This window comes from Meles meles, chromosome 8 (assembly GCF_922984935.1).
Source record: "Meles meles chromosome 8, mMelMel3.1 paternal haplotype, whole genome shotgun sequence".
NCBI classification, from domain to species: Eukaryota; Metazoa; Chordata; class Mammalia; order Carnivora; family Mustelidae; genus Meles; species Meles meles.
The window spans coordinates 15,477,174-15,489,271 of NC_060073.1; the positions used below are offsets into that span (position 1 = coordinate 15,477,174).

The following is a 12,098-nucleotide window of genomic DNA, read 5'->3' on the forward strand; positions in this document are numbered from 1 at the left end:
GAGTTTAAGCATTTCTGTGTGTATGTGTGTGTGTGTGTGTCCTAATGAACTTGTGCTATAGACACGTGCCTTCAAAGTAGTAATAAAGCAATTATAATTATTGTGATCACATCAATAGATTACTAGTTCAATGTTGTTAATTATAACAATATAGCACATGGGTAATAATTTGAAGGAAAACCATGAAGAAGTATAATCTGAACTAATCTTACTTCTTGATCTTTATTAGCATCTTGATCTTGGCAGGATCTTTACCTCTTCTATGTTTCTATTACTTAACATATAAAATAATTGTCAAAACAAGAGCTGGAATTATTTTACAGGCTTGTGGTGGGGATTAAATCAGCAAAAGTCTGCAAAAAATCTGAAGGCCACTAAATACTCAAATTTAGCAAGTATTGTTATTGTTATTATTACCATCAAACTAATTCTCTGACACTGATTCCTCATCTCAAAATGGATGGAATAAACCAAACAAATGGGATGTTATCAGTATTTAATGAGATTCTATCTACACAACACTTGCTATTATACCATGAACATATTAATTAATTATTAAACTCTCTCTCTCTATATATATATATATAATTAGCAAAAATAATACTATTGTATATAAAAAATAAACATTATTAATTATTTTTATAATAGCTTTTGTATACTTTACATACCCACAACTAACACCCTGTTAATCCTATGTCAACTATATTAAATAATCTCCTAACTGAGGTTTCTGTCTCTGGCTTCCAACCTCTTACTGAACCTCACCCCACTTCATCCAACACACATGAAGATCTTTATTAAAATTTTTTCCCTTATTATCTCTTCCTAAAATTCCTCTTCACTATTCCATGTACTCTCTCACTGTCTTCTCATGGTTTCCCATTTTCTAAGGATAAATGGAAAATTCCTAATCTTGCTTTCACAGTTTTTATATCATAAACCACTCCCTTTTCTTACTTAGCTGCCAGTGTGTATTCAATTGACTAATTCCAGTTACATGGCTAATCACATCAGATGACAAAGTGTGCACAAATGATCTCATGCCTGTGTGTTTACAAAGTTCTCCACGGGTATACTCAACAGAAACTTCAACTAGAAAATGATTTATGTAATCTTAAAGAACTCATAATTTATTTTCTATATCGGAAAACCACATGAGAATCCACAATTCAATAGAATCTAGGTATGTATTGCTTACTTGATGAAAAAGCTTAATACACTCAAGGTTACATTAATCCAAGGGAATTTTTTTCAGGTAATGCAATTATTTATAATATGAAATAATGGAGAATAGAAACAACGTGACAGAGTTTGTTCTACTGGGGCTCACAGAGAATCCGAAGATGCAGAAAATAATATTTGTCGTCTTTTTGGTGATTTACATCATCTCTGAGGTAGGAAATATACTCACTGTGGTCACTATCACTACCAGCCCATTATTGGATTGTCCCATGTACTATTTCTTGGCCTATCTCTCTTTCATTGATGCCTGCTATTCTTGTGTTAATACACCTAAACTGATCATAGATTCACTCCGTGAAAAGAAGACCACCACATTCAATGCATGTATAATCCAAATCTTTGGAGAACATTTCATTGCAGGTGCTGATATCATCCTACTTACTGTGATGGCCTATGACCGCTATGTGGCCATCTGCAAGCCATTGCACTACACGACCATCATGAATCGGCGGGTGTGTGGCCTGTTAATGGGAGTGGTGTGGGTGGGAGGTTTTCTTCATGCAGCCATACAGACCCTCTTTATCATCTCTTTACCCTTCTGTGGCCCTAATGTCATAGATCACTTTATGTGTGATCTGAATCCTATGCTCAATCTTGCCTGCACTGATACACACACTCTAGGCCTCTTCGTTGCTGCCAACAGTGGTTTCATGTGTGTCTTCCTCTTCCTCCTCTTGATCATCTCCTATGTGGTCATTCTGTACTCCCTAAGGAACCACAGCTTGGAGGCAAAGCGCAAAGCCCTCTCCACCTGTGTTTCCCACATCACCGTAGTTATCCTATTCTTTGTGCCTTGCATTTTTGTGTACATGAGACCAGTGATTACTTTATCTATTGATAAAACAGTTTCAGTGTTCTATACTATGATAACACCAATGTTAAACCCCTTAATCTATACCTTAAGAAATGATCAGATGAAAGATGCCATTAGGAAATTGTGTAGTAGAAGAGTTATTTCAAGTGAGAAATAAATATGCCTGGAGCTCAGCACTGAATCAATGAAAACAAGGGTCAAAAGGACATTTTGGAAGTTCTCAGAAAGGAATACCTACCAAATAAAGAGAAAATAAACTAGTATGAATGCTAACTTCTGAACTGAGTGTAACAGAAATGTGTGCAAGAAAGAAAAAAACTAACCATAGCTTTTTACATATATACATATGTATACATATATATACACACATATATACATATATATACACATTTAAATATATATACATATATACACACATATATACATATTTGTACATATATATACATGCATATGTACAGCATGTAGTATAAGCATATATATATTCATATTCACTATGAATATTCAGTATCTATGTATTCACTGTCCATAAAATCTAATGTATTTTATTAAGAATTCTGCTCATTTTTATATATCAGTATTTTTTTTTTAAGATTTTATTTATTTATTTATTTGATAGCGAGAGAGAGAGATCACAGGCAGGCAGAGAGAGAGAGAGAGAGGGAAGCAGGCCCCCCGCTGAGCAGAGAGCCCGACGCGGGACTCGATCCCAGGACCCTGAGATCATGACCTGAACCGAAGGCAGCGGCCTAACCCACTGAGCCACCCAGGTGCCCTATATATCAGTATTAATGATAACATGCTTGCTATAAAATTAGAGTACACAATGACTATAGCATTGTAAAAGTGAAGAGCCTTTTAACCTCTGAGGGATAACTAAGATTACCCCAACTTTCCAAATTCCCTTGTAGACTTCAGAGTCATATAATATTGTTCATGTTACTCTTCATAGGCTGCGAACCCATTATAAAGAATCATGACACAAATTAATGAACATCTATTATATGAGAGGGACTTCTATTAAATAAAGTCACACTCCATAGAGCACTTAACTATATGTGAAAATATTTTCTGCAAGTCAGCACAATGTCTTGGGCACAATAAATATTGAATGATGAATAATGGCATGAAGGGGGTTGAATAACATCAAGAAAACTTAGGCCAATGAAATAATAGTGGAGACAAGGGACTTTTCCCTACCTTTATCTGATTCAGACCGAGATTCCTAGTGAGATCTCTCTGAGAAACCACAATATTTTTGAACTCCTGATTAAACTATGTATTTAGAAATATTGAAACTGAGATTTTCCATGAAGGAGCAAATATCTTATATTGATATTTTCCCTGCTTTCAGCAAGATTTCATCATCATATGAATGTGAGCTGACCATGCAATTTTTCTCTATTAATTAGATTATTTCTAGGTAACATTTCATTATGAAAAGTTTTTTAAAAAAGTGGTTCTATCTATACACAAAAAAACTTTAGGATAAATATATTCCATTTATATATCTCTGTGTTTGTGTATAGTATTCCTCATTTGTTAACCAATAGATATTTCTAGACAAAAAATATACAGACACATTGATGGTTGCTGGGCCATCAGTGGTGAATAGAGCAAAAAAGTTCTTGCCATCAAAAAGCTTCAGATCCACTGAGAAACACCCAGAGGGGAGCAGAATATAAGACCATGTCATAAATGGGAAGGTAGTGGCAGCACAGAGGGGAAATGAAAGCATGTTTGAGGGACACACAACAAAGACCAGGGGGACAGGAAGATTTCTTAGATGAAAACATCAAAAATGAGCACAAAGGAGGAATGGGAATCATGAGAGTGAATAGGCATGTGTTAGAGTGAGAATATTACCTTTGGGGGGCGCCTGGGTGGCTCAGTGGATTAAGCCGCTGCCTTCGGCTCAGGTCATGATCTCAGGGTCCTGGGATTGAGCCCCCCATCGGGCTCTCTACTCCGCGGGGAGCCTGCTTCCTCCTCTCTCTCTGCCTGCCTCTCTGCCTACTTGTGATCTCTCTCTCTGTCAAATAAATAAATAAAATCTTAAAAAAAAAAAAGAATATTACCTTTGTTGCATAACAAAGACCAAGGGTGAAAAAGAGTATGCAGAAAACACAATCATTTCAATATGCTGTAGATATTGGCTCATCTATTCATTCAATTATTAATTATTGCGCTTCTTCTATGTGTCGGTTTATAAGCTGGGCACTGAACTCCTAAAAGTCTAGTTAGTAAGACATGAAGCTAGAAAGTTAGTGACAGAGAAGATAAAGAAGAGTCTCATAACTGGGATAGAGCTGAATGCCAAGTACCATGGGGAACAAATTGCAAGGGTCTTCATAAATTTTCATGATCTGGAGCTCATTTCTCTTGGCAATGAATAATACTCCACTGTCTGATGTGCAGTTTGTCTATCCTCACCTACTGAAGGACGTCTTGGCTGCTTCCAGTTGTATGGACAATTGTGAGTAAAGATGCTCTTAAACATGAGTGCGCAGGGGTTTTGTAGACATAAGTTTTTAATTCCTTTGAATAAAGGCCAGGGAGTGGGACTGCTAAATATTTAAGTTCGGTAAAAAACTGACAAAGTGTCTTCCCAAGTGGTGGCATCATTTTGCTTTCCCATCAACAATAAATGAGAGTTCTTGTTCTGCATTGTCACCAGCATCTGTTGGAGATGATGTCCCATATTTTGGCCATCCTAATGGAAGCATTTCTAAAAAACCTCCTTTGAGTCATTGGCTTATCCAAAATATGCAGATTAAGTAATTCAAGAAGGCCCATGGACTTGAAGCCAATTGGTATAAACCTCACAATTAAAATATGAGAGGTTCAGAATCGATGGCATGCATGTTTGACCTGACATAAAGATATGGAGCCCTATCTATCACTGTGAATTCTAAGTTCAAAAGAGTGTGCTCTGGTCAAATTATGATGAATTCTACATACAACGAATTCTTACATAAAGTAAGATAATTCCAAGGACTGGGTCATTACCCAAAGTTACTGGGGTGTGAACAATGGAATCAGAATTGTCTGTTAGAATACTGTTTCCTTTGTTCTTGAAGTCTAAGGACGCACATTTCACAAGTAAACCTGTTACCATTCAGAGAAAAATGTGAATGCCAGTTTTCTGGGTGGGAAGGAGTGACATAACAGACACCTGTTTCCATATGATAAGGTAGCAAAGATGGGAAAAAGAGAATCATCTCTGAAGAGACTGGACAGCTACTAAGGGAAGAAGGAGTAGAGGGGATGAGATTAAAAATGTTGGGTAAGGGGACCTGGGTGACTCAGTCATTAAGGGTTTGCCTTTGGCTCAAGTCATGATCCCAGGGTCCTGGGATCAAGCCCTGCATTGGGCTCCGTTCTTGGAGGAAAGCCTGCTTCTTCCACTCCCGCTTCCCCTGCTTGTGTTCTCTCTCTTGCTTTCTCTCTCTCTGACAAATAAATACATAAAATCTTTAAAAACGTAAATAAAATAAAAAGGGAAGATAAACAGCTGAGGTGAGCAGAGACCAATACATTTACCATGAGAATTTTCATTTCTGGGTACAGAACGGAGCCAAGGATCCAAGTTTTATGCACATTGACAGCTACTGTTGGGACATAATGAATCTGCAGAGCTTTGGGCAGAGATCTTGGGAATCTCAAGGACACCTCAATTTTTCCCTTGATCCATTTATGATACCACATAACACAACCAGGAGAGAAATAGACTTTTTAAAAGCAACACTTTTAAAAGATGATAGTATCTTCTTCCTTTACCGTACTGTTTTAGAGGTTTAACACATTGTATTATTAGCAGTTTGTTCCTCTTTAGAAAGAATAGTATCCCACTTTATGGGTCTACCACATTTTCAATACTTATTCACAAATGGACATTTGAATTGTGTCCACATAAGGACCATAGTGAATTATGCTCTGTGAACACTCATGTAGAAGACTTAGGGTGGACATAAATGATCATTTCTCTTGGGTTGATACCTGAGTGGAATTGCTATGTTATAAGTATATACTAGCATCTTAAAAACCTGACAAAGGGTTTTCAAAAATGGTAGTGCTATGTTATATTTCCATTAATAATGTATGATCCCATTTCTCCACAACCTCAACAACACCTGACGATTCATTTAATAAAAATTTATTTATTTATTTATTTATAGGAAATATTTCCAGCATTGTTACAATTAAGGTTTTTTTTTTTTTGATTTTTTTTTCATTTTATTTATTTTTTCAGTGTAACAGTATTCATTCTTTTTGCACAACACCCAGTGCTCCATGCAAAACGTGCCCTCCCCATTACCCACCACCTGTTCCCCCAACCTCCCACCCCTGACCCTTCAAAACCCTCAGGTTGCCCCAACCTCCCACCCCTGACCCTTCAAAACCCTCAGGTTGTTTTTCAGAGTCCATAGTCTCTTATGGTTCGCCTCCCCTCCCCAATGTCCATAGCCCGCTCCCCCTCTCCCAATCCCACCTCCCCCCAGCAACCCCCAGTTTGTTTTGTGAGATTAAGAGTCATTTATGGTTTTTTTTAAAGTTTTTATTTAAAATCCAGTTAGTTAACATAGAGTGTAATATTAGTTTCAGTTGTAGAATTTTATGATACAACACTGCTATTCAACACCTCCTGCTCTGGCTAATCTCAAGTGTAGTAATAATTAGGTGGTAACAAATGTTCTATTGATGTAATAATGTATTTTGTGTTTGAACACAAGCTAAGGATTTACCTGTAAGTATTGGCATATTTTTTTGATAAATAGTGTTTGCATTAACTTTATTTTTAATGATTCTCTAATTTCTATTCCGATTTTCTTTCACTTTTTATTAAAAATATTTCTAAATCATGGGGCAACCTGAGGGTTTTGAAGGGTCAGGGGTGGGAGGTTGGGGGAACAGGTGGTGGGTAATGGGGAGGGCACGTTTTGCATGGAGCACTGGGTGTTGTGCAAAAAGAATGAATACTGTTACGCTGAAAAAATAAATAAAATGGGAAAAAAAATATTTCTAAATCAGCATATATTTCCAATTGAAAGTTACCCTTTTATTATTGTTTCATACCTTATCTGCATTGTCGTTAGATACATTACTCTGAATGACTCAGATATTTTGACACTTGTTGAGAATATATATGACATAAAATAGGATGAATTATTTTAAATTACTCATACTCAATAGCTGATGAGTGTACTGTTTTTTTGTTTTTTTGTTTTTTGTTTTTTTTGTATGTATCTGGCCGCTTCCAACACTACTGCATTTTGGGTGCCTGGATGGCTCAGTTGGTTAAGTGTCTGCCTTCAGCTCAGGTCATGTTCCTAGGGTCCTGGGATCCAGCCTGCCATAGGTCTCCCTGCTCTGCGGGAATCCTGCTTCTGCCTTTTCCTCAACCTGCCACTTCCCTTCTTGTAGACTCTCCCTCTCTCCTTCAAATAAATAAATAAAATAAATCTTTAAAAAATAAGAATAAAATAAAAAACAAAGACAACTGCATTTTGACTATTCTATCTTTTTCATGCTTTCAGTTACAATTTTTTCATGCCCTAAGAGTTACCTGTATGTTTTGTATAAAGTATGTATCAATAGATGATGTACAGTCAACAAAAGACATGTTTTAAAGTATTCAAAGCAACTGTACTCAGTATTCTTCTTTTTTTTTTTTTTAATTTATTTGACAGAGAGAGAGACCACAAGTAGGCAGAGAGGCAGGCAGAGAGAGAGGAGGAAGCAGGCTCCCCGTGGAGCAGAGAGCCCGACGCGGGGCTCGATCCCAGGACCCCGAGATCATGACCTGAGCCGAAGGCAGCGGCTTAATCCACTGAGCCACCCAGGCGCCCCTGTACTCAGTATTCTTGCAAACGAAATGCCTGAATGTCTAGCAATGAAGGAATGGTCAGTTGTCACATATAAAGGCAGTGAGATACTCCAGATCAATGAAAATAATCAGGAAATAGATAAATCATAAAGAATGAGTCTCATGAACACACTGAGAAAAACAGACACTGAAGAGTAAAATCTGCATTACTGATTTTCTACAAATTCAAGGACTAGGTAAATTTCATCCGTTTTATAGATAAAGATAGTGATTACTTTCCAAAGCTGGTCATTTTAAAGAAGTATGAGGAGGCCATCAGGTGTACTGGGCATTTGTGACTCTTTTTTTTTTTTTCTTTAAGATTTTATTTATTTATTTGGCAGACAGAGATCACAAGTAGGCAGAGAGGCAGGCAGAGAGATGAAAGGAAGCAGGCTCCCTGCTAAGCAGAGAACCTGATGCAGGGCTGGGACTCTGGGATTATGACCTGAGCCAAAGGCAGAGGCTTTAACACACTGAGCCACCCAACACCCTGCCATTTGTGACTTTTAATCTGATTGCTGCTTCCATGATATTGTTCTACCCATTTATTGATCTACCCATTCTACACATGAAGATGATCTTTATTCTTGTAACAAAGTTGGTCATTTTAAGCACGTGCCCTTTCAAACTTTAAACTGACAAATGTCTCACAATGTATTTTCAAAACATAAATCTTGCAATAGATCTGCTTCTCTATTATGGGGTGCCTGGGTGGCTCAGTCATTAAGTGTCTGCCTTCAGATCATGTCATGATCCCAGGGTTCTGGGATTGAGTCCGACATCAGCCTACCTACTCAGCGGGAAGCCTGCCTCTCCCTCTTCCACTCATCCTGCTCCTGTTCCCTCTCTGTTTCTCTGTCAAATAAATAAAAATAGAATCTTAAGAAAAAAAAAAGATTCACTTCCTTATTAGTAGCTGCTGAGAAGGCAGTTTGTCCAATTTTTCTTTGTTATAAAAACACTGTATCCCAATGTTCCTAGCAGCAATGGCTACAATCACCATACTGTGGAAAGAACCAAGATGGCCTTCAACAGATAAATGGATAAAGAAGATATGGCCATATATACAATGGAATACTATGCCCCCATCTTAAATGATGGATACCCAACTTTTGTATCAACAGACTGGAGGAGATTATGCTGAGTAAAAGAAGTCAAGCAGAGAATTTAATTATCTTATGGTTTCGCTTACTTAAGGAGCATAAGGAATAACATGGAGAACATTAGGAGAAGAAAAGGAAAAGTAAATTGGGGTTAATCGGAGGGGGAAATGAATCTTGAGAGACTGTGGACTCTGAGAAACAAACTGAGGGTTTTGGAAGGGAGGGTGGGGGATGGGTTAGTCTGGTGGTGGGTCTGAAGGAGGGTACATATTGCTGGAGCACTGGGTGTGGTGCATAAACGACTCTTGGAACACTGAAAATATAAAAAAAAAGTTTATATATGATTATCTCTTAAGTATATAAACCTATATGTTCTGTTATGATGCTTAGAAGGAATAAAATTTAATCTGTAAACATAAAAAAAAAAGAAATAAAAAACACTGTTTAATTTTTCACCCACATTACTTTTTCCTGCTATTCGTGCTTCCTTGCACAGTGTCTCCAGAATGCCTCTAGTTCCTCCATTGCATGTGTATAACCCAAAACAATTTCATGGACACGTGAGTGGTTCAGTCAGTTAAGCCTCTGCCTTCAGCTCAGGTCATGATCTCTGGGACTTGGGATCAAGCCCAGGGTCCCACTCCCTGATCAAAAGGGAGTTGGCTACTCTCCCTCTCTCTCTGCTCCTCCCCCACTCTCCAGTGTGCACTCTCAAATAAATAAAATCTTAAATAAATAAATAAAACTCATCATTGTAACTATCTTCCTTCTCATAAAATTCCACTATCCAGTCCCCTCTCTGTCACGATTGCTAAGTTCTTAAATGATCTTATTTTACATGCTATAAAACATGAGCAAAAGGTCTTACACTAAAGTTGCAAGGTTTTAAAACATCTGTTTTCACTAGACAAACTTTTTCAGAAGACACTTCATTTTCTTACAAGATGACTTCCTTTAGGTATTGTGCTACAGTGGCTTTTTGTGATTAATAAACTTTATTTTCTAAAACAGTTTCATTTCATACACAATAGAGCGGAAACTACAGAGATCCCATACACCCTGTCTCCCTTCACTGGGACAACCTCTCTCTCCAGAGTGCTACATGTGTTACAATCAAAGGAAGCCGCAGCAAAACACCATGATCACCCCAAATTCAGTTTACATCAGGATTCATCCTTAGTGTTGTACATTCTGAGGATTTTGATATGTATGACTTCACTCTCCAAAATTCAGGGACGTGGAGAAGAATTTCCCTACCCTAAAAATCCTCTGTGCCGGACCTATTCATCCTCCCTAATCCTTGCCATCCAGGGACTGATCTTTTTGCTGTTTCCATAGTTGTGTCTTTTCCAGAATGTCATGTACAGATGGCCCCGCACTCAAAATCCTTTAACTTGTACTTTTCTGACAATATGGTGGTGTAAAAGTGATACACATGCCATAGAAACTGTACTTTCAATTTTGAATTCGGGTCTTCCCCCATGTTAGTGATAGGCAGTACAATCCTCTCTTGTGATGCTGGGCAGGGGCAGCGAGGCCCAACTCCCAGTCAGCCAAGCAATCACGAGGGTCAACAATCAATACACTTACAAACATGTGTACCCATGTAGCCATTCTGATTACCATGTGACCTAGACTATTTAATAAATTACTAGAGATAATGCTTTCATACAAAATAGGCCTCATAATCGATGACATTGTCCAACTGAGGCGAAAAATGTAAGTGTTCTGAGCACACTTATGGTAGGCTAGGCTAAGCTATGAGTTTTGGTAGGTCGGGAAGATTTCATGCATTTTTAACTTGAGCGAGGGTGGCTCAGTCAGTTAAGCAGCTGCTTTCGGCTCAGGTCATGATCCCAGGGTCCTGGGATCAAGTTCCACATCTGGTTCCCCACTCAGCGGGAAGTCTGCTTCTCCCTCTCCCTCTGCTCTCCACCCTGCTTGTGATGTCTCTCCCTCTCTCTCTCTCTCTCTCACACACACACATATTCTCTCACTCACTTTCAAATAAATAATAAAATCTATAAGAATAAAAAATAAGAGCCTTAATAATGATATTTTCTGTTTATATTGGGTTTACTGGGACATAACTCCCTTGTAAGTGGAGGAAGAAATCTAGTTGAAATCATACAAAAGGGGGCACCTTCACATTGGCTTCTTTCATTCTGAAACATATATTTAGGATTCCTGCATTATGTGTACATTTTGGATTATATTATTTATGAAGGAAAAGAACCTGTCATATTTAAACAAGGTTTCTCCCACATATTCAAGTTTTCCTTTATTATAACAGAATGTAGAGTGCTACAAACTTATCATGTTTGACTCAGAAGAAATTCTCTGTTTTAGGAATACAGATTATTTGAAATATTAGAATTTTTTTATTGTACATATTAAAGCATTTTCTGGTCTTTTACAAAAACATTTTATTTATTTATTTGACACACAGAGAAAAGGGAATGAGAGAGAGGGAGAACAAGGAGAGAAGCAGAAGAGGGAGAGGGAGAAGCAGCCTCTCAGCAGAGCAGGGAGCCCATATGGGACTCGATCCTAGGACCCTGGAACCATGACCTGAGCCTAAGCCAGACACTTAACCAAGTGAGCCACACAGGCACCCAAACTGTTTTTTTTTTTTTAAATAGGAATTTACAGGACTGCTTATATTGAAGAGTTGGGGAAACAATGAAATTCACTGCCTACTTGAAGATTGTTTATCTAACTCTACTGTTTTGCTCCACAAAAGACAGGATTTTGCTTGTAGCAAATGTGCCATTGAAACTAAGGCATGCTAAATCTTCTTTGGAGTAATCACATTCTCATATGCTGCAAGAGAAGTTATATGCTTTAGAGTGAAATTACAGGAAATAAATATTTAAAAAACCCACATAATTAGCCCAACACATGTGTGGTGGGACCCTTCCCAAAACAAGGTGACAAGGGTAATTCACTGACCATAAGATCCGAGTGGCTGTTTGGTTAGATTTGGGACTGCATCAGGAAGCATTTCATTCTCAGATACTCACTCTGCCAGTTTGTCTCTAGTACCAAAACCTGAAGTCAAACGCAGAGAGTT

The 12,098-nt window shown here is 37.8% G+C and overlaps 1 protein-coding gene across 1 annotated transcript; it reads left to right on the top strand.

Annotated features, from left to right (window-relative positions):
• Positions 1-1,283: 1,283 nt before the first annotated feature.
• Positions 1,284-2,213, top strand: LOC123949340 (olfactory receptor 4C46-like). The gene has a single exon (XM_046016750.1). It carries the CDS (start codon positions 1,284-1,286, stop codon positions 2,211-2,213), a length of 930 nt encoding a protein of 309 aa, XP_045872706.1.
• The last annotated feature ends 9,885 nt before the right edge of the window (positions 2,214-12,098 follow it).